The sequence below is a fragment of the Ammospiza caudacuta genome, chromosome Z (assembly GCF_027887145.1).
Source record: "Ammospiza caudacuta isolate bAmmCau1 chromosome Z, bAmmCau1.pri, whole genome shotgun sequence".
NCBI classification, from domain to species: Eukaryota; Metazoa; Chordata; class Aves; order Passeriformes; family Passerellidae; genus Ammospiza; species Ammospiza caudacuta.
The window spans coordinates 22,231,116-22,255,168 of NC_080632.1; the positions used below are offsets into that span (position 1 = coordinate 22,231,116).

Below are 24,053 nucleotides of genomic sequence, written 5' to 3' on the forward strand. Positions count from 1 at the left end.
TTCTCCTTATTTTTATATGCCTGTATGTACTTTAGTGCATCTGTTTGTTTTGGATTGATGAGCTAGCTGTAATTTAATTCTGTTTAAAATTCTTAAAAAATATATGTGAAGACATTGGCACACTTATAAAATGTCTCTGATGCTTGTTCTGTTATCAAACCTAGCTGTTTCTTGAGAACTAAATCTTGAGAAAAGAAAGTTTGCTATATTTACCTTTATTTTTAGTGTTCACAGAATTTGGGTTATCATTTTAGTTATTTTTTTTTCTCCCTTCCCTCCTTGTTTTCCAGGTAGTATTGGTACAGCGTTTCAATGCCACACAATCCATCAAGATCACATTTGTACTGATGACAGTGACAAGGTGAGATTTATGTGAATGTTTCATTCACAAGATGAATATGCATTGCAGGGTTTTTATATATTGCTTTTACTACACAAACATTATTGTTTTGCAGATATAGCAGTCAGTTTTCAGAGTTACTTTTTGAACTGTCTCTATCATAGTAAGATACATATTTTTCTCCAGACAATCTTTTAGACAGTTAATGAGAAATTTGTCTTTAGTACTGTATTTTTATTTTTGCTTGTATTCTTTGCCATATTGACACCCTCAGTTAATAAATAATGGCAATGGCTTTGCCAATTTCTAGATAAGGTAGTATGTCTTGTTTCTTCTGACTTTAGAGATTAGAGATTTTTGTTTTGTTTTGTTTTTTTCATAGTAGCCGTATTTTTCTCTTTTTGAATTGAGAATTGAAGCTTTTACATGTTAGGACTTCTGTTCTGTCGTGCATCTTCAAAATAGAAACCTGTCTAGTAGTGTGCATGTGTTTCCCTAACCCTTTCTGGCATATTTGCAGATTAGTTTGCTTGGGGGTCAGTAGAGTACTGTGTATTAAATGTTCAGTGATACTTGGATCACTACTGTAAGTGTGGCATGCAGAAAAGAGTAGTTTTGACATTGAACTCCTTGTGAGACTGGATGTTGATGGTTTTACCTTAAGTTTTATTGTCTGTAAATACTGCAAATTGATTACCTTTAGTTCAATATGTAATGTATCTTACACTGTAGGCATGTATGACACGTTCATAGTAAACTAATTTCTTGGCTTGACATGTCTGGGAAGTGGTGGGTATTGGTCAAATTCTAAATAATTTTTCTTGGGAAATGAAAAAACCTATGGGGCACTGCCTTAATAAGTACACTAATAATTGTGCTTTGAAACTCTGGAAGAAGTTAATTATATAGTTGTTCCAGCTTATTGTAGAGCTAGAGTTGTTTTCAGAAAGAGCTTCTTTTACTGTTCTACTCCCTTACTATCTTTTTTTTTCTCTCTCACTTTCCTTGCTCTAGTTTTATGGGGAGTGTTTTGTTTGTTTCTTTGTTTTGTTTGTGGGTGTTTTAGGGATTTTTTTTGTTTGTGTGGGTTTTTGGGTGGTTTTTGTTGGTTTTATTTTTTTTGTTTGTTTGTTCAGGATTTTGTTTGTTTTTTTATTTAGAGTGTGTGTATTTGTTTCTTGTTGGGTTGGTTTTTGGGTTTTTTTTTTTGGTATGGTTTAGTGTTTTAGTTTAATTTTATTTTTAGGTACCACCCTAGATTTGGTTACTGGTTCATCCTACAGATACTGATCAAACATGCTATCTAGAGCATGGCTAACATTATTTTAAATTTCCACTTGATAATCTGGTTAGCTATATTCAACAGTATTTACTGCTTTGTTTTTTGGGCCTTGTATACTCTGCACTGGAAGATTCTTGGATGAGGAATGGGGTGGGGGAAATTTCATTTCAGAGCCATCCTAGTGCACCAACCTAACCATTTTCCTTTTGTGAGTCATTACATGGAATACCATTTCTTGTGTTACACTGATTGCCTTTCCTGAGTTTTATGTCACATCAAGGCAATTAAAGCTTGTTTAAATCTTGATGGAAAATCTGTTTGATAGTTGCTTCACTGGTTTGGGGGCAGGGGAGTAGGAAAGGGTGTGGCAGCTTGCCTGGTATAAATTTCAGGAGAGTGTTTGTTTGGCACACCACCTGCCTCCATATTAATAGAGGAATTAGACCAAATGTTATTTTTTGCATATTTAGAGATGGTGGAAGAAAACAGTCTTTCTCCTTAGGGCTGATTCTGCACCAATTGAGAAAGAACTTCCAACTATAAACTTTAGTTAAGTAGGGCCAGTATAAAAAGCAGAAAGAATGTGGTTTTGGCTCTCTTTAAGAGACACGTTTTTCCCTCAGGTGTCAGGTTTATTTGGTAAGGGTTTTGATTTTTCTGTAAGAATATGTGAAGCTGTCTGACATGGATTTTGTAGGAAATTCTAGTTGATTCCTTGATTAAAATAGTCACTTGTTTGGAAAAACAATGAACCATCCTCTTGTGCAGATCTCTCTGGATGGCATCCTGTCTTTCAGGAGTGTCAACCACATCAGCTTGGTGTCATCCCTAAATTTGATGAGGGTGCACTCGATCCTTTCATCTGTTTCACTAATAAAAGTATTGAATAACACTGGTCCTGGTACAGATCCCTGTGGGACACAACTTGGCACTGATGTCCATTGGGACTCTGAGCTTTTGGTCACTGCCCTTTGTATGCCCACTGATTGGGGTTTGTTGGTTTTTTTCCAAAGGATTTGTGTATATGGATAGACTTTTTTTAAATCATAAGTAATGCTTCCTTAAAGTAGCCTGTGCTAGGGCACAGTTGCAATCCCCTCTCACTCCTTGCTTGTATTCACATATGCCTATATTCTTGTGTTAGTTTTGGTCAGAGTTTCCACTGTGAATTACTTTGAAAATCAGGTTCTGATTTATTCTGCTATTACTGAGAGATACCACCTGTTCATTTTGGTATGAATATAATTTAAACTATACTAAATGCTGGATTTAATAAATTTTTCTACAAATGTATTAATTGTTGGGGCTTTTTATATTCATTCTGGAAACTTTATGAAAAGCATGCATTTAAAATAGTTTGACATACATTTGATTAGTCAACAGGCATATTTCAGCAAAGTAATTTACTACTTTTTGCCTGATTGTGCAGAACCAGTTTTTGCATTTTAGAAGAAATGTAAAGGTTAGTATTTGACTGGTAATCCACACATATTTTACAGTATTTTCTCCACAGGCCCAGATGTCATTTTCTGTACAACAGCATGAGAAAAGTTCCACACCACACATGCTAAAGGAATGTTGCAATCTTAATGAAAACAATTCCCAGGCTTCCAGTCCAATTACTTGATTTTGTTGACTTGGCACATGAGAATCTTGAATTCATGTTCAGTGACATCAGCAGAAAACCAAAGTGTAAGATTTTTCATGTGTGGACTCACTGCATTAAGTGAACTTGTCTCATTTTGTAGCGTCAAAAGCAGTGCTTCTTGTATTACAAAGAAATCTAATATAGCATAAGTATAAAATACATTTCCCATTTTATTTGGTGTAGTAAAGTGAATAGAATTAAAATTTATTTTAAAACAATTGTTGCTTTGGTGGTGGGAGCTTTTAAACCTCAGTGCATGAGTCAGGGCACTGTTTTTTCATGTTTTTCATTTCTTTGATTTTTGCTTTAAAGTAGAAATATTAAATAAAAACTGAATAAGTCTCTTTATTGAGCACAGCATTTAGGGAAAGGTACTTGTAAGAAGGAACTGGTATTCCTTAGTATATCACTTTAATGCTCAAGCAGTGGATTCCTACAAGGTTAGAGATATATCTCCATATGCTCTGCAAGTATATCATCCTGCAGAGGCTTTCAATTATACCAAGTTTATTTAGTTTTTAAAATACTTTTTTTGTCCCTTGGGTGGCTGTTTCATCAGTGGTGTGCTTCTGTTGAAGAACGCTGACTCATTTTGAAAAGAAAATCCAAAGATGCAACCCTTAACTACTCTTGCAACATCCCTTTTCACAGATCTCATCAAGTTACCTATTCCATACAGTTAAAAACCAGATTGACCACCTAGTAGTAATGAAAAAAAAAAAGAAAAAAAAAAAAAAATCACTGGAATTTTTTCCAGGGAAATTTCGGGGAAAAAATCCCCTGGAATTTTTTTTTCTAGTACTAAGGGGTTGGTAATTATACTTTGCTTTTCTCCTTTTTAGCTTATTGTAATTTATTTTGCTTTCACAGCATGTAAAGAATTTTTTTTTCTTTTTAATACTTTTGACTGAAATACATAGCTACATAATTTATTTTACTATTTCTAACCTTTAAATTTCCTAGCTATAGTTGGTACATCTTCCACACACATTTTGTGTCACCTGCTTGAGGTCATCCTGCCTTGACAGGGGAATTGGATGGGATGATCTCCAGAGGTCCCTTCTAACCCTAACAATTCTGTGCTTCTATGGACTTCCTCCCATTTGCCTGTCTTAACAAAATTGTCATGGATGTGAGCTACTCAGTCTGTAATAAAGAGGCCTGTCAACTCATTAAAAAGATGTTTTCACAAGAAGGGAAGTATTTTTAAGTTCTAATCCTAAAGTAAAAATTAGCAGCTTTCTGTTCCACTTTGGGTGGTGCAGCCTACGAAATTCACATATAGTTGAACAAAAAGTGATTAACGAATTCAGGTATTTGGAGGACCCATCACATTTATTTGTATATGATGTATTATATAGGACCACATGCACCTCTTGTGGGGAATGTGTGAGGCGGAGTACATAGGAAAATAGGAATATCAGGAGGAATTTTTATTGTCCCCTCCAATTTCAAAACTGGAAAATTTTCTTGTCCAATTAGGACAGGTCAGATTCATTCTTCATGTGGTGTATTGTTGTCACATCCGCATGCCCACACACACTTAGTCCCAATTCATTCTGTGTTTATTGAGCAGCTTTATGCCTTTTTCATTTCACTTTTGGCAGCTGCAAGGATGTCATTTACCAATTTTCAACCACTTTCATGCCTAGTGAGTCATCTCCTTTAGAACGTTAGTTCTTTATACCTACAGCAGATGTTTGTTTTCCTGGTTTAGAGTTGGGAAAAAACCTTAATTACGCTGAGGTAGAGAGTGTAGGGAGTTTGGAAAGGTGAAAAGTAAGGCGGTAGTGTATTTTTTGAGGGGAACAGCTCGAGTAAATCAGTTCAGTGAGGCTCCGTTTGCTGCATTTATTGATCAGGGCTGCATCCCGAGCCGGCACGCGTGTGGCACCGTCAGCAAATCCTGTTTATCCAGTGACTCTCGAGAGTTAGGTGACGGTCGGTCTCCTCAATCGACAGAAGCGGAGGTGACCTCAAGCTCAAGGCCTCGGGCTGGACGTGAGGAAGGATTTCTTCAGCGGGTGGTCAGACACTGGAACGGGCTGCCCGGGGAGGCGCTGGGGTCGCCGTCGCGGAAGATGTTTAAGGAAACACTGGACGTGGCACCCATTGCCACGGTCTGGTTGGCAAGATGAAGATCGGCGCCAGGCTAGTCTCGGAGGTCTCTCCCGGCGCTCTCCGCTCTCGATCCTGTGAAACCGAAACTAAAGCGGGGCCGGGCAGGGGGGCCGCGCCGTCACCGCGGCGCGCAGGCGCGTTGGGCCCGCGGCCGCACCGGGCGCAGACAAAGAACGCCTCGCGCCGGCCGTGGTGTGGCGTCATCGACCAGCGGAGAATGATGTCACCAGCCCGGGGGGCGGGGGCCGCGCTCCCGGAAGCGCTGGCGGAAGGGTCGGGCCCGGCCCGGGGCGGCCGCGGCGGCCCCGAGGTTGAGGCGGGGCAGCCCCGCGGGAGCCGCGGCCGAGGCGGCGGGGCCGCAGGTACCGGCGGGGCCGCAGGTGCCGGCGCGGGGAGCGGCGGGGGGCGGGGCCTCGGCGGCGCCGCCCGGTGCCCGCGGCTCGTCAGCCGGGCGGGGGAAGGCGCGATGTCCCGGCGGCGCCGGCCGCCCCCCGTACAGGTAGAGGGTGAAGGAGGCCGTGTGGCGTGGGCCGACGGGGAGCCCGAGCTCCTTCCACGTGGGCGGCCCGCGAGGTGGACGAGAGCTGGGGAAGGGGTGTAATTGTCTGACGTTGTTAAAGCTGTTTTATCTGCTTTGGCAAAAGGCAGAACTGGAACCTGAAAATCACCCGGCTTTCTGGGACTGAACTGCTGTGTGCTGTCTTCAGGACATGCAGGTTAATGTGCAAGGCGGTAGCAAGTGTTTCTGAAGCACTGAACGTCCTCCCATCCGTGTAGTAAAATGACGTCTCTAGGTGTCTGTAATCCTCTTAAATTAGTCGAAAGAACAGCTGTTTAAGGGAACACTGATTTAGCAAGCATAAATGTTAGGGCATTCGGTATTTTTTTAGTGCACGTGACTTAATTCCTAAGCAACACAAACGGAATTTCTTTTTTTTTAATGCTTGAACTGTAAAGTTATATCTTTTATCCTTACGAAGTGTGTTTTTAAACGTCCTGTGCATTGAGATCTTAAGTGGGGACACCCATTTCAAATTGTAACTGTTCAGAGCAAGTAGCTTAGTTATTATTTACACAGAAGTTCATTGAACTGGAAGTCATGACGATGTTTATGAATGTATAGTATTTACATTTTGAAAGAGATTTTTGAGGGTGGTATTTGAAGAAGACCTGTATTTTCTGGTAAGTTCTTCACATGTGGAGTGGGGCAAGCAGAATGGTAAGGTGAACAGGATTAATAGAAGTCTGCCATATTCAAGTACTGAATTACATTAATATTTAATTCGGTGTTGCTGATGGTGTGCTTGTTCTTAAATGTCATTCACTGAAGCAACTGCTTTGGTTTCATTTGCCAAATTCATGCTATTTATCCACATCCTGGGGATCTTGCTGTCTGCTGACCCAACAGACTCCTTAACTGCTTTGCAGCATTATATAACATTACCTTTCTTACCTTCAAGGGGGTATTGTGGCTGTGGTTTTAGAGACTCATTGCTCTGAGAGAAGAAAAAACTCCTTTTGGATACTAATGTGTGAAGTAAGAGAAGGAAAGGTGCAGTCTATGCACTATGAAGTCTGAGATGGAAGAGCGGATAGGTTTTGTGGCAGGTTTCATGGCTGGTGATAGTTCATAATCCTTACTCACCAAATCTCTGGGCAAAAATGAGCTATATGCATACATAGAGTAACATGAAGAAAGTTTTCAGGGAATTGTAACTTGGAGTTACGCTACTTGTGAAAAGGGTCAATTGTGAAAAATTGTATGTAAATAAAAGGGTCTTAAAAAGTAAAGATTTAATGATCTCCTTTGTAAATCTTACTTTGTTATCTCATGGATTTACAGAGTAGGTTAAACTTCATTTGATTCTTACCTGGTTCACTTTGTGGGGTTTTTATAATTAACCAAAGTATAATAAATACTGAATTGAAGTTGCATGTTGTTAAGTCCTTGCTTTGTACCTGCACTGGTGTTGAAGTAACAGTATATAATTGACTTCTGCAATACAAGGATTTGGCTCAGAAGCTTACATTAGTTGAATCACTTACTGTTGTGATTTGTCAGGTTTATGTATCAGCTGTTCTAAATGTTTTTTTAATATGGCTTACTGACATTATAATAAGATATAATTTTTATGATTTAAAGTGGACTGTTGAGGAAGTCAAGTTATTTTTTCAACTTTTTGCTTAAAAAGTCTTTAAGAGTTGTGATGGTTTTTATGTAACATCTTCCTAAAATATAAAAATTGTGTGGTGAGGGAGGGAAGTTACTTCTTCAGATCTGCCTGCTGTTGAATTGTAGTCTTGTACTATGAAATTGGTCTTGTCATAAGTCAAATTTGTCATACGTGTTTGTTTGTAGAGACTACGTGGTCTGAATTGCTGGGGATCTAATGAGAATCTGTACAGAGCAGGTCTTTGAGTTACAATGTTCTCAGGTAGTCTTTGTGTTATTTTACCATCCCCACCTTGCTTCAGAAGGATGGGAAAGGTGGAAATAAGGGTAGAGGAAGTGTATAGAACTTCTTTTTTCCTAATTTTAGTCAGAAAGTTGTTTTGCCTGTGGGAAGAGTGATTCTTAAAACTTGTGGAAGAAGATACAGGCTTGAATTAATCAGTTCATATGGAAGTAGAACTTGTGGTTTCCTTTTCTATATAAGAGTTTATATCAAGTTAAATTATCTAATACAGAATATTTAAATTCTGCTGTGGGCAGAACATGATGACATCTGTGATTTAACAGGATGGTTTTAATATTTTTTACTCTTCAGCTTCGCATGGGAGTGGGTAGATTCCTCTTTTAATAAGTTCTTTAAAGATCAGGAAACTTGTTTTGCTTTTTGGTGCCCTCTACTGATGCCTTTGTCAGAACATTGAAAACTGGTGCTGGTTTTGGCCTTTAATAGCAGTGCATGCTATTAAAGGGCAGCAACAGCTGCCCTTTAAAAGCACTGGGAGGGGGGAAAAGAGAAAAGAAGCCCTTTTACACCTCGAGTGTTTTGCTGTTTGCCTTCCAACCAGATTGCATTGGAACTGTACCTCACCTGCTAGAAAAGTAGGTAAGCAGCAGACGTCTGACTTGCTACTGTCTTCTGTTGGCATTGTAGCTGTAGAAAGGCTGATTTGCTTTTCTCCTCTCACGAAAATAGGGACATTCTTCCTTTAATGTATGCAGTTCCTGGTTCTCAGTAAATACATTCTGGGTTTGCTGTCTTAGAATTTTTTATCTTCTTGTTTATTTTTGATAACTTTGCTTTTTTTTGTATTTCCCGCTAGTACCTCAGTTACTACAAAAAATAACCAGTGCTTCATGTGAGCACCATTACATAGGCTCTGCTTTGCTTACTTTCTGTTTAAGTAGCTGTTTCATCTCGTCAGTCTTGCAGTTTTGTTCCTTTGCAAAATCTGTGAACACCTCCATTCTAAAAAAATTCAGAAATTGCATTAAGTCAGGTACATTCTCTCTACAGAACCTCTTACCTTAGCCTTGTGGTCTGTCTTTGCCAGCTTTGTTTATTTCTGACGGAAGTGGGTATTTATTTTTTTTGTCACAGTGCAGTAACTGTAAATTGTGTGAGAAGGGATGGGAACATTCATCGCACAATTTATGGCGCTGCTGAGCAGATGCTCTGTCAGTCTTCCTGAAAGCTTTAGGAGATGAATTTTAGACAAAAATTGGGGACTTTTCTTCCTTATTCAGGTGACCTTATTAGATGACCTGTTGGGACTGTTCTTTAAAAAATTTGTGGTGTGCTGAATATTTTTGATAAACCTCATTTTGAAAATCTAAGTCTTGGAAATTAATCTCTTGCAAGAATGTTTTGTTTGCAAATACTGAGGGGAGAGCATTTTTGATCTGTCTTCTATGTTTGTGTCTTGGTAAAACATCAGAACTGAATACAAAGCAAGATGGGAAATGAAGAGATGGGAGACATAAAAGACTAGAAAATTCATTTAAAATAGCATTTGGAAGGCAAGTGAATTCCAAGTGGCTTTGAGAAAAACATTCAGAGACGGGCACAAAGGACCTGATAAGACCAATAGGCATTTAGTCATTTTGTATGTGAAGCTCTACTGAGCATAGGTTACAGATCATATGTGATGCTTTCTTCCTCTTTTATTTAATTTCCTTACTGTATCGGAGAACAGCCAGAGTACTTTTTCTCAAATTAAAATACAGAGACCTAGTATAGTTCTTGTATTCTTTGGGTCTGCTTTTTTGAAGTTGAGAACCTGCAGTGTTTCCTCCTGTGTTCCTTGTTAATTTAGCAGAAAATGCCAATTCTTTCTTGGTTTTGTCATCTCAAATAATTTGTTGCTTATATTGAGGAGTGAATTCTTTACCCATTACATGACCTGTTTGATGGCAGCCTCCCAACATGTGTGTTTTGCAGGGGCAGAGGAACCAGCCACTGCTGCAGTAGTTAATATGTTTACAGGGCCTTTACTGGGTCTGACACATGTAAAAAAGGAAGTTCTGCAAGCTACTAAGAGTAAAAGGTGTGTATAAATCGGAGCTCTAGAGAAGAACGTTTTTTTCCCCCTAAGCTTTTTAAAGCAAGTCTTACTAATTTATCCAAGCTGTTAATAAAAACTAAATTATGTGTATATATTTAAATCAAGTAGACTCTATTATGTAGCACATTGTCTAAATCGGATGAGCTTTGAAAAGAGTAAAAGAATCATTTAGATTGAAAAGGACCCATAAGATAGATGATCAAGTCCAGCCATTAACCTCGTACTGTCAAGTCTAGCACTAAATGACCTCCCTATGTCTGTCTTTTTATTGCCTCCAGAGATGGTGACTCAACTGCTTCCCTTGCCTGTTCCAATGCTTGACAATCCTTTTTGTGAGGAAAATTTTCCTAATACCTGATTTAAGCCATTTCTGTTGCAAGCTGAGGTCATTTCTTCTTGTCACTTGGAAAACAGATCAACTGCCACCTTGCTGCTGCCTGTTTTTTCAGGTAGCTGTGGAGAGAGACAAGGTCTCCTCTGAGTCTCCTTTCCTTCAGGTTAAACAACCCCAGCCTCTTCAGCCACTCCTCATAAGACTTCTGCTCCAGACCCACCATGTTCCAGCACCTCAGTGCTGGAACCGTCTTGTTGTGAGGGGCCCAGAACTGGACACAGCACTCGAGATGTGCCCTCACCAGTGCCAAGTCCTGCTGGCCGCACTATTGATGACACAGGCTAGGTGCCACTGGCTTTCTTGACCACCTGGGCATACTCCTGGCTTGTGTTCAGTGTTTGTCAGCCAGCAGCCCCAGATCCTTTTTTGCTGGGCACTTTCCAGACGCTGTCCCAGCCTTAGGAACTGCATGGGGTTGTTGTGATGCAAGGGCAGGACCCACCACTTGACCTTGTGAACTTTGACCTCAGTGCATCCTTTGACCTTTGGTACATCCTGTCCAGATACATCCGCAGAGCCTTCTTACCCTACAGCAGGTCAACTTCTGCCCAACTTAATGTCCTCTGCAAACTCACTGAGGAGTCATTTGATCGCCTTGTCCAGTTTGTTAATAGAGATGTTATGCAGGTCTGGCCCCAGTACTGAGTCCTGTGGAACACCACTTGTCACCAGACACCAGCTGGATATAATTCCATTCACCACGATTTTCTAGGCCGGGCCATTCAGCCCGTTCTTTACCAAGGAAAGAGGACATCTCTCTAAGTCATGAGCTGCCATGACCTGGAGACTGTGCTGTTATTGGGGCTATTTCTGCTGTGTATCAACATTCTGTAGTGTAAATAAATTAATTTTTTAAAAAAGTTTAACAAAATATTATCACATTGTGCGTGGTGACCCGCTGTGTCCAGCCATAGGTGATGAAGAGTTTACTTGTCCTAAACTGTGTGAAGGGCAGAGTTAAGCCTTGGTATTTATTTCACCTGTGAAAATTTGCTTTTGTGTGTAAATTTCTGTAGAATAAGGAAATAATAAATTAAACATCATAAATAGAAGGTCAGAACTGATGCGCAGGGTGAGAGGTTTGGTGTTGGAGGTTGCTGTGACCGTTAAGGACAAGGGTTGTAGTTGTGCTTTGCGCCATTTGGGATGTGTTTTCTCCCTTGCTCACTGGCGTCTCCCCATAGAGAAAGGAATTTGAGGAAGGTTGAACTTAGCATGCCTTATTCTTATAATTAAGTATCTTGACCTTTGAATTTTCAAGCCTGTGTTTAAATACAACTCTTCTAAGCTGTATCCTTTAAGAATTGCTTCTCTTGGTTTTTTGATTTTTTTTCCCCCCCTAATACCAATGTGAGTATATTGAAGAGCATTCTGTTGTTAACGTGACAGTTTGCTTGTACTGATTAGGTAGGTAGGGTTTTGTGGATTCATTGTGTAGTTTCTAAAACAGATGAAGAGTATTTGTTGGGGCTTCAAATTTCTAACAATAGAGAGAGACTGAAGCAACGTAGAGAGAAAATTGTGGTATGAACTGAGAACACATAAACTACATTACGCACAGAAATTTTTAACAGTATGGTGTGCTGACCAGATACTTCCATCTTCCTGTAATGCAGGTCAGTATTGTGATGACAAGCAACAGTGAAGGCAGGCAAGTGTAAATATGTGTTGTCGCAATAGAGGTTGAGTTATTATGCCATTAGTCCTCTCACTAGGAACAGATTTCAAATGCTGACTGATCGTTGTGCCTATTGCAAATGTCAGTTATAATAGTGTGAGTAATGTTACCATTGGTGTAAATGTTTGGATGTTCTTCTTTTGATACTATGTCAACAAATATGGTCAGCATAACATCCATTAAAACAAATAAAAGGTGTTGGTCTTCGGTGCTCAAGTGATAGCTTGTCCATTTACTTATGCTGTGTTTCATATATGTGTGTGCATACCAGTGTGCATCTATATATCTGTAGTTTAATATAGGGAAAAATCTTAAAAGTGGAAAGATATGATTTTGGTTTTTTAACTTGTAATGAACGTCCTAATTAACCTGTCTCCACTGAGATACCTGTATTGTTAATTTCACATGTCTAAATGGCAAAATCATTAGTGAATACACACTGAATATGCAAACTATGTGTAGAGTAGACTTGGCTATTAAGCAATTTTGAGCCAGATTCTCTTCAGATCCCTGGTCCCTTCAAAGCAGGAAGAGCAGAATTGTGTTTAAAATTGAAAAGGTGATCTCTTTCAGATGTGCCTATACCTGAGCACCTTGTCTTGATTTCCCCACTTCACTCTTGCCCTGGCATTTATTTTAAGTATGTCAATTTCAGCACATTTTATGACATTTAAAGAAATTATTTTACAGCAATGAATACATTTTAATGGTACATGTGCAAAGTTTTATGTGTTTCAGCTTTATATATAGGAAAATGATAGTGATGATGATGATAATGATGTGTAATTCTGTAGTATAAAATTTGTCTTCTGCTTACATATGCAAGAGTGGATCAGGACTCTGTGGAGGCCCAGAGAAAGATTTTAACATCATCACCTGAAATAACACTTTCTGTATTGTGTAAGATGGTGCAGATGTCAAAACATGGACACTTTACCTCAGATCTTAGTAGGCATTTTGGAGATTGACTGATAGAAATTATCAATGGAAAATATTTTTTTAAAGTCTTTTTGGATACCAGTACTGTTTGTTACATAACTCTTTCAATTTTCAGTTTTAAGAAAGCTTGAAATGTTTGCTATCATAGTACATACTAATTGCACGGAACATCTGCAGAAATAGCACAATTTTTTTTCCATTTTCTAGCACACGTATCACTGACAAAGTTGAAAACTGCAACCATAAATTGAGATTTTAAGGTAAATTTAATATTCTTCCAGCAATTGGATTTTATACAATAGGGAGGTGTAGCTGAGGTTTCCTCCCATATTGACATTTGGTTGGTATTTTTGGATTGAGAGTTAAAGATTCCCATTCAGAAGAAATACGATGATGTGATACAAAAATAAATACTTGCTAACATCTTTGTGAGTTTGGAGCATTTAAAGTGCTTTGATTCATTCCTGCAAAAGATGATTGCAAAACCTTTTCATATTTCAAAGGATTGTTTGCATGCAGCAAGTACTGCAAGCAGTTACAAATACTAATTAAATTTAATATTTGAAGATCTTTGAGATGGTTATGTGCTGCCTCATTCCTTAAACCTGCTTCACTGTTAGAAAAGGAGGTGCTACAGTTGTGATATATGGGTTTTACTGTCCATTTTGTATGAGCAAGAGGGCTTGAATATGAGAAACATGTCGTCATATTAAAACACTTTTTTTTAATGCTGTTTAGTTCTGTAGTGCTAAATATGATGCTAATATTTTTACATTTTTCTAATGCCTTTGTGTGTTTTAAATTCATGTGCAGCAAAGTAATATTCCAGTGTTTGGAATGAAAATTCAGTATCTAATAATCAAATTCTTAGGGCTGTTTCAAGTACTTACTGTGTGAAACTTCAGCAGTTCAGATGTAGTTGTCTCTTAATGTTGATTTTTGTATATCCTAAATACTCACTTAAGTGAGAAATGCATTTCAGAGAAAAAATGGAGAAAACACTGGAAAAACACAGAAGTGTCAGTCTGATGTAGAATAAGCAACAAATCAAAAATGCAGCTTATTAATGGTGTTTTGACCATAAGTAAAGCAAGTCTTTATTGGCTGTCCTGTGTGTCAGTGTTTCTTTTTTTTTTTTTAGTAGGAGCCCAGAACTGCACACAGTACTCCAGATGCTATCTCCTAGGACTTTTGCAAGAATTATCTCATTTTGGCCTTTCTTTCAGTCACCTGTTTTTTTTTTTTTAAACAGTTCTGTAGATTGCTATGTGGTTTGCTATTGCATGCCTCAGATCTTCACAGATAAACTTTGCATGAAGTATTCCTTGTCAGTTCTGATTGCTGAAGAACAAATTGGCTTTTGTGCCCACTGTCAGTAAATAATGAATTAATCTTGTTAGCCAGAAATGAATTATGGATGGCCAGAAAGATTACTGAGGCATGTTCTTGGTACAGTTGTTACAGCTATAATTTATACATACCATCATAGCCTTGAAAGACAAAAAAAAAGAGATGAATTTGCACTTCTTTTTACCGCATCTGGTAACGTTGCTCTTGTTTCACAAATTGTGTTCCTTTTACTAAATATTGTGGAAAGTTCTGCTGTTCCACTCTCAGAAGGGCTCTTTAATTCAGAAAAATTACTTAGAAACCTGATATATATATAAAACTGCTACAGAAGATTTTGTACCAGCAGCCTGACACATGGCTATTGAACTTTGGTTTCCATTTTAAGGTGTAGTGCTAGTTTTCTTCTTACCACATACTCAGAAGCAAGTTAAAGAAAATATTGTAGGCTTCATTTCAGAATGATGTGCCTTGCTAAGCACTGTTCTGTCCAAACTGATATACTTTCTTCATAAATCAACAGAAATATCACCAGGAGCATGAAGTTTTTTAATTGCCTTTTTTTTTTTTTTTTTTTTTTAGATTTTGCTGTGGCTATAGGAAACAGTGTCATGCTTAGTGTTTTTGTTCTCTGTGGAATTTTCATCCCAAGTGTTAGTTACAGATTCATTTTCTTAATTCTTGAGAGTGTGAGAATTAAGACAAAAAATTAAGAAAAAAGTTCTGAAGTGCAGAAAGAAATTATCTTCCTTTTTGAATACTCACATGTATCTAGTGTTCAGTGGGGAACTGTAGATACAGGAATACTTCACACCTCAAGGGTACATCTTGAAGTACCCTGAAGTCCCACATGAGTTGCACTTTGCTTCTTTCACAGGAAAAAGGCTTCCAAAAGCCTTTGGTTTAGCATCTGCCGAATCACAGCGGCTGGAGTTGGAAGGGACTTCTGGAGGTCATCTGGTCGAGCTCTTCTACTGAAACAGGTTTAGGTAGAGCTAAGTGCCGAGGACCATGGCTTTTGAGATGATCCAGGGAGAGAGGCTCCACAGCCTCCATGAAACCTGTGCTGGTGCTTAGTCAAGTTACTCATGTTCACATGGAGCCTGCGATGTCTCTGATGAGGTAGCCCTGAGCCTTCTCTTTTCTAAGCTCATCAGTCAGTCCAAGGCTGTCTCAGCCTTTTTTTTGCACAAAGGGTGCTCTAGGCGCTTCATCATCTCTTTGACCCTTTAGTGGTGTCTCCAGTATGTCAGTGTTTCTCTTGTGGTGGGGAGCCCAGAACTGCACACAGTCCTCCAGATGCTGTCCCCTAGGACTTCTGCAAGAGTTGGCTCATTTTGGCCTTCCTTTCAGTCATCTGCTTTTATTGAAACCGTTTGCAGATTTGGGAAGGTCTGCATTTCTTTGCCAACTTTTTATTAGACCAAATTCAGATTTTCCTTACTGATCTTTCATCAAGAAGTTGTCTAGCATGTGCCCAGTCAATCAAGTTTCCAAGTTTTATCCTGGTCACAACTCTGAAATAAAAGCTTAACTAGAAAAAAAATTGCTCTGAATATTACTTACTTATAATGAGGTTTTTAGGTAAAATTTGAATTATTAAAAAAACCCAAACACATGAAGCATTTTTTACATTCTAGGATTTCTGTCTAGTGCTTGGCAGATGCAGGGTGTCAGTATTAGATGCATGGACATCAATATTAGAATTTTTATTTTCTCACCATGTACCCATTTACCTTGACTTCATGACTGTGTTATACCAAGATTGTTCTCATCATCAACAGCTGTAACAGTTTGCATTTCTTACTGGAGAGGTCACTGTATCTGTTCAGATGTTCTCTTATTCATGAAAAGAGGTATAATGGTTATGTGAATGGTGGTGAGTTGAAGCAAGGGTTCTGAATGCTCGCTACCCTGCAGAAGTTGAACGAGCAGTGTTACATGCTCTAATTGGACTGGCACACAGTTGCCAGAATGATAAATATCACTGTGTTGGCCAATGCAGCTAAGCCAGCAAAATACTTTGGGCAAATCCAATTATACTAGCAAAAGATTCTTATTCCTGGTGTTTATTTTGTCGGCTGAAGTTCCTCTAAAGAGCTTTTGCCAGTGAAAGACGTGTGTCATTACAGTATGATTCTGCCGGCAAATCTTCATACGCGGACAGGTCCTTTGTCGTGCAGCTTTAAGTCCAACTGGATAATCCTTGTTTATTTTGTCTTGAAAAAAAGCACACCAGTTAGGCTTGGAAGTAGTCCACTTTTTCATAAAATCTGTTAATTTTTGCCGGTTTTGTGGCACAGGGCTTTTAATTTCCTGCCCCACCGTTGTTTCTTATAGTTGCTCCTTTCTGTTTTTTTTTAAAGCTAGAATTTTAAGAATATATTAAAAGGTAATGTCAAACTTCATGATCCGCAAGAGTTTTTTTTCATCTGCCAGCTTACAAGTTAATAAGATGCCACTTTTTCATCCTATTCTTTTTTCCCCCCCCTCACTGTTATACCAAATGTAGATGTGGATCCTTCAGGAACAAGGCAGGACAATGAGCATGTGAAAGCTTTCGCTTTCATGAGAGCTGAGTCACCACTGTGGAAGCCCTGGGACACCACTGCTTATCGAATGGGGACCTGATTTGGAGTGAAGCTCAAGGGAAAGCACAGCAGGGAAGGATGATAAAACCTGTGCTTATTAGTACACAATGAATATGCAGTGTCCTGTTTTGCTCATTAGGGACCTGGCTGATGAGTGCATGTGCTGCTCTCTGAATTCCAAGATCTGCAGCTGGCATCTGTCGTGTATTGAAGTACATACAGATAGGGGTGTGTAAACTATCCTGGGTTATCATGGAAAAAAGATAAAACGTCCTTTGGACTTTGCATACCTGGATGGAAGAGACAAACTTTCCTGATTTACCATAACAAATTCATCTCGTCCCCTACACCAACCCTTTGATTTTCATTAAATATTCCTGTTTAGGGCGAGGGTGAAGGGCTGTTGTTTATTCCCATATTCTTAGTTTTTACTGTTTTCAGAAGTAATCTTTATTTCACTCTTCCTGGACTGACCAAGTGATTACAGTTGTGCTCTGTATTGTTCATGAAAGAGTTTTGTGGTCTGTAAGGGAACATGGAAGGAGAGACCCATCAGCTCGTGTAAGTTGTGTCTGGTCAAGGAACATTTGAATGCCATAAGGGGATAAAAAGAAAAGGAGTAATAAATAGGAACGTTTTTTGGCACAAATCTCTTGAACCAAAAAATAAGGGAGGTAGATAAAAGGACCAAACCTGATCAGTCACTAATTGAAGAGGGTATGTGGAATGTAGCCATGTTTAATTCAGTGAGATTATTTGATTGTAGACCTCATTGCATGGCACTATGAGAGAAAGGAGAGAGTCGTAAACAGCTTATGGAGAGAGTCACAAACCTGCCAAGCAGACTTAATGGAGACAAACATAAGAAACAAAACCTTGTGTGTGCACAAACAAGGGTTCTGTGATTTATCAGGATGCGAACCTGAGAGTCTAGGATATTGGGGCAGGTCAGTGAGACTATACCATCTGAAAAGGTGATTTGCAAGGGAAGGGAGTTGGAAAAGGGACAAAATGAGGCCAGACAGAAAAAGGGCCGATACAGATGAACTGTGGCTAGTCTTTACTGTTGTTTGGCTGAGCCCTGTGCCTGACCTCTGCAGTCTGTCCTGTTTTATTAGATCTCTTCTTAACTGCCTCTCTGTGTAATTTCACTTTCTGTACCATGTGTGTGAGTGCTGCAGGGGCTAGGTGAGACCAGCTTGAGTAGAAACTAGGCCAGCAGCTGGAATCCCTCTGGAGATGTTGGCAACAGCCAGGTCTGCATTGCCAGTGGTAGAAGTGAGTGAGGTTCTTGGTGGCAGGAGCTGGAGGGACTGTAGCTATCTGAATTATTTTGTTGGTTTCCTACAGAATTTGTATCTACAGTGACAGCTACAGGGGAGTTGCGTGAGCTTGTAAACTCTGCGTTGTAATGCCACACCAAAGTTAAACTTCTGGAGCTTCTTGTTTCTGTGGAAGAGATGGAAGAAGACAGTAATGCTTACAAAGCCATCTGGCCTGAAATGGCTTCATCTGTCACATAAGTGATTTCCCTTGCCTTGGTTTTAGGGTTGTGGGCAGAGCTTATTCGACCTTGGCCAAAAAATGTACTTAGGATTAGTTTGGTCTTGGATTATGAACAAGCCACTGCATTTGGATGTAACTGTCTGTTCAGCCCAAGAACTTACTGTTACTGTAGGTACCATCAGACTAACCGAAGTGTTGAAATGTAATTCATATTACAGTTGTTAGAATTGTTGGAGCAGATAGGATATGCAGAATACTCAGTTTATTAGATGCCTATAGTTAAATTTGAAAATGCTTATAAATGTTGATGTTTACCAACTTGTATTGATGCCTTGAGAAAGCTGACCTAGAACAGAGGCTAGACAGAGTTAAACAATAAAGTAGGTATATGTTAAAAGTTATAAAGAATACACCTTGGGCAGTGTAAGAGCCTGGCCAGGGCTACATCCAAGATAAACCCAGACTGATCACCAAACGGATGACCAGTTACAAGGTCCCATACTTCCTTAAATTTTGGTCTGTTTGCATATTGGGGTTAATTGCCCAATTATACCTTCAGATTATGAAGTCCCATTCTTCTTGTTTTCTCTCTACAATTCACCCTTGTTTATGCTCTTGGGCATAAACTTGTTAATGGTTGTCCTTGGTCCCAAGCTAGAAAAAGAATTGTTTTGTCTACCTACTCTGTGAAGAGAGCTTGCCAACACTTGATATGAAGCTCAGAACTACACACCTAGGCAGCACAGAATCTGAAAAATATTAAAGCTAAAACTTAGGGCTTCAGTGTCATGGGTAAAAATACTTTCCTTTTCAGTATGCAGTCATGAAGAGAAAACATGCAGCTGATGATTCCTGGTCAGCCTGTGGTAGGGTTTTATGGGGCATGCCCATCAGATTATCCTTATGTAAAGCCTTCTATGGGCTATGCATGAGAATATTCCTGAAGTATTAGTTTGCTTTTAAAATACAGGTGTTTTTGTGGGCTACAGGATAGATGTAGTTTATTCTCTGAATTTGAGATGGAGGGTATGGACTAGTTTCTTGTGTTTTGCAGGACCAGTAAATAGAAATATATAGGAGTTGGAGAGGAAAATTATTTTCAGATATTTGCAGTAATGGCTTTGCTAATAATTCCATTCTGTGATGGTTAATAATCAGTGTGTGGCTGCAGTATTTATAATTTTACTGGAAAAGGACAGTGGCAAAAACACACCTCAAAGGGTGTTGCCTTGGTGAAAATACCTTGTTTTTCCCCAAATAAAATGGAAAAGCTTTCAGATAAAACATTACTGCAATAAACCTATACAGAACCAGAACGAACACTTTTAAACAGTGTTTTACAAACAGGCAAACTCTGTATTCACCTTTAGTACCATTACAGTAATGAGAGTTTATGGGGTGCACAGATGAGTATGAGACAACTATACTACGTATGTCAGTGAAATGATAACTTTTGGGAATGTCAGTGGAATGCCCACTTTTAGGGATGGGATTGTGTATTTTAGTGGTCTTGCTGCTTCTTTTACTAGTAAAAGTTTGATGATTTTGTCCTGGTACTGCTTTCTTTAAATACGAAGTAATCTATATTCCTGTTCTTCATGCTCTTTTGGTTCAGTGTATTTTAAAGAAGGGCAGTGAGTTTATCTTGTTAGTTAAATGCTAGGTAGAATGTTCTTGATAACTGCCATCAGTCTGTTCTTGTTGCATGTTGGACCCTGTATACTGTATGGTTGAAAAAATTAGGAATGGTGCCAGGAAATATTTTGAGTACGAACAAAAAACAATAATAAGAGCCATTTGGGATTTGGAGACTTGTCATTTTGGAAAGTGTCGTATATTCCACAAATAAACTACTAAACTTAGTGGTGAATAATAATAAGGTAGGCTGAAACAACTGTCTGAAATACTGTCAATATATAGTTATTCCACACGCTGATTGAAAATAATATGAAAACAAAATTATACAGGATATGTGTCTTTTATTAGCTCCTTGTACTTTCATGCATGCTAGTATTGATACAATTACCACATGAGAATTGGTTTCTTAATAAAATCTAAGACAAAACATGGGATCTTCAATTAATTAGGTCTATATTGCGGTTTTTATAGAATCTGTTTGCAAATAAGTTGAGCTTAGCTTTAGGTTACTTCTTTTTCAGTACAGAAAAAGACACAATTACATTTTAAATCTCTGTACATGTAGTTCCAAAAAATTATTTTACCTTTATTTTCGTTCTAATGGGAAACAATTTTGAGTAAAATTACTGTTGCTTACTGCAGAGGGCAGTTAGCACTTAGAGAGTTTGAAATATCTGTGAGCGTTAGTAATCTGGAGTGGTGATGAAGGCAACTGCTTAGCAGTTTACATCTCCACAGTGTTTGAAGTGTTGCACTCATGATGCAAAAGGAAAAAAAAATAATAATAGAGGAGCCGTCTTTCTATGGGGCAGGGTATATTAGTGTTAATGCTTGGGAAGGGTGTCACATTTAAATTAGGGCAGTACCAGTGAGAGATCCCCAGCCAGCGGCACGTATAGATTGTATTAGGATAGAAGTGGTTATTGTATTCTTTCAAGATTTTGTTTTCTGCCAGCTTCACTAAATCCACTTTTTTTTCTTCCTCCATTTGCCATTTTCTTCTGCACTCACAAAATCCCAGCATACCTAATTTACCAGCACTTTTATTACCTGTCTTTCTCTTTGAATAGACTTAGTCATCATGGTGAAGAAGTTGGACCACAAATCATCCTTCTCTCACTCTTGTAGCACATTTGCTGTAAAATTTGTCCTTTGGCAGTGTTCTCTGAAATCTGATAAAATATGTGTTTTCACAGAAGCCGTGCTCTCAAGGCACTTACTGGGTATCTCTTCCAGTTGTATTTTTTTTTGGTGTTGAGCTTCTCAGGGTTAGCAACCTTCTGGAAGAGTCACCCTTTACCTGGACATCTACTGTCATGAACTATCAGGTGCATACCTGCCTTTTAACCTACTTTTCTCTAAAAAATTAAAGTGCAGTTGGTTAAGGAGTTCAAAAGAGATTGAGCAACAAGCAGATGCATGGGTTATCCAGATAGTTCTCTAAGGAAGGTGACTGTTTTAGATAAGATACAGTAGGGAAAAACTACAATCTGTGTTAAAGTATTTGAAGACAAGAGACTGAAAAACTCTAAAATTTTGTAAAAAATGGCCACAAGTCAAAGAGAGGAAAAATACCTTTTGTCTCTTGAACACTTGAACAAAACTTCTCATTCTTAAAGGAGTGTCCTTGCACTGCAAAGAATGCTGGAGTATAAACTGTATGTTGATGGAAACCTACCAAGAAGCAACTAAATACTGTTCAGAAAACAAAATGCTCTTATAAAGCTAAGAGGCAGGAGAGGTCCAGAATCCAGTCTGCAGATAAGTGTGAAGTGAGGCCTCTAACAATCTAGGGTGAGAGGGCAGTTCTGGAACACAAAGCCATTGCAGGCAAGTTGTTTTCTCTGCTTCAGCTATCTGCAATTACATGCAGATGTGATTGAAATAGTGCAGTGATGGACTAAAACAGAAGTGGTGGAGTGACTGGACAAGCTAGAGGCCAACTAAATACTAGAAGTTTGCTTGCACTAGGAATTCTGACAGAGAAGTTCACGTGATGCTTGGACTCAAGGGTAGTTCCACTGGTAGTTCATGTGGTTTTAGTTTTTTGTTCAGTTGCTGATCTCTGCAGTTTGATGTGTAGTTTTCTGTATTTGCAGTTGTCGTGTCTATTAACAGCATGATGTATTTTAATTTTGGCAGAATAGTGAGTTGGAGGGGAGGGATGTTTATTGCATTTTATGCTGGCTTCATAGGCATTGGTGGGAGCTTCTGAAAAGAATGACAGCTCTGTTCAATAGCATGGACACACAGTGGAAGTTGTGTTCGTAGCCAACTGGGAAAACATTGCTTGGAGGTGAATGACCTTCGCATCAGCCCTGGAAATTTCAGGCACTATGAAGGAATAGGCCTTGTGGAGTTAAAATTAAGTTTTAACTGGAGATTGATAATTTTTTTTTCAGGTTAGGTGTATGAATGGTTATGATTACAGGAATAACTAGAAGGATGAAGCATCTCTGTGCTGAGTTAGCAGAAGTAAAATAGGCTGCAGTACAGAGCAAATGTCAGATTAGCTAGGTACAGACCTGATAGGAAGGAGGTCCAGTGCAGAGAGTAAGCTCTGTATACCAGCTGCTTACTGATTCCATTGCTGTGAAGAGTGTGTTTATACATCTTCCCATGCTTCTGTAGCCTGTAAGTGCTATTGCAGGAGGAATGTAAAATAGATGATAGTTTACTTTCTTCATGTTACTCTTTACTGATAGAGTTTTGATTTTGCATGGATGTTGGAATTTAATTTTTCTAGAGGTTAGGGAACCATAAAAAAAATCAGCATTTATAAACAAAATATAAAGATGAATGCTTGTAGGTGCTAAATTTCATGATGTCTTCAATTTTCAAGGAGTCACTTGTAATGCTAGGTGCAAAGCAATACTGAAGTATGGTTTGCAATTCACTCATCTGGAGGTTGGTTTTGTTTTTGTTTTGTTTTTGTTTTCTTTGCACTGGCATAGAGCGAAGACAGTCCTAGTCCCAAGCGACAACGCCTTTCCCATTCCGTCTTTGACTACACAGCAGCATCACCAGCCCCATCACCACCAATGCGACCATGGGAGATGACATCAAACAGGCAACCTCCTTTGGCTCGACCCAACCAACACCACTTCTCAGGGGAACGATGCAACACACCTGCACGAAACAGGAGGAGGTAAGCAAGCTGGGTAGCTTGGGAAAAAAGTTCTTATTCTTTCTGAGTTTAGCTCAAGGAAAGTGTGTTTTGGGTACACTGACTAGATTACACATGGTAAACATGCTAACATTTCCTTTGAGCTGTAATATAATGCAGTTGTGACTAAAAGGCTACTGGAAGTATTTCAGGCTTGTGCATCTTCTTACCTGAAAAGTCCGCTTGAGGAAAAGAGTGCTCCAAACGTTTTTTATTATGAACATAATTCTCTATTACTCTGTGCTGAGGTAAAAAAAATGTAGAAAAGTGCAAGGAAAAATGTTTCTCATCAGGGTACTTTTAAAGGTGTTAAGAATTGCTCATGTAATACCATCATTTTCACTACAGTCACAATTATTATTGTACTTAAAACCAATCAAAATAAAGATTAGAGACACCAGCTGGGGAGATGAGAAGGTTAGCATAGTGTCACATGTTTGCTGAGGTGAGTGATTCACATGTAGTAGTAATTAGATTTTCATGTTGGTTTTAGCTTGTGGCTCATTAACTTCTCAAAGCAGAGATTTTGGAATAAGTTCTAGTGGTCATGGAAGAGAGAAATTGGAACTGGGACCTGGATGGATGACACTCTAGCAAAATATGAACTCACAGATTTTTTTTGCTATTCTAGTTAAATTATCCAAAACAGAAGCTTTCATTGCCTCACATTCAAATATACTGAGTCATCTTATGCAAGCTAAAACACACTGTCTCTGTTGGCTTCTAAGAAATATTTTAGCTTGGTTTGTACTAAAAAAAAAAACCAAACATGTCTGCCCTTTTTCATTAATATTAAATTTAGGCTTAAGATCTATTTAGCTAGTTTTCTTCAGATTCCACAAATCAAATTTGTCAACAATGGTCACCCAGTAGTTTTGCAGCAGGAGA

At 38.8% G+C, this 24,053-nt stretch overlaps 1 protein-coding gene across 3 annotated transcripts in view; it reads left to right on the plus strand.

The window, feature by feature from the left end:
* The window catches only part of RNF38 (ring finger protein 38), a 106,505-nt gene that overhangs the window by 54,110 nt on the left and 28,342 nt on the right, over nt 1–24,053 (plus strand). The window contains exons 2-3 of one of the 3 annotated variants that reach the window (XM_058823528.1): nt 291–361; nt 22,954–23,147. In XM_058823528.1, coding sequence (XP_058679511.1) covers nt 291–361; nt 22,954–23,147 — 265 coding nt within the window. Of the gene's footprint in view, nt 1–290; nt 362–5,587; nt 5,754–5,951; nt 6,108–22,953; nt 23,148–24,053 lie in introns of those variants that run through there. The other 2 variants (XM_058823530.1, XM_058823529.1) reach the window with 2 other exon arrangements.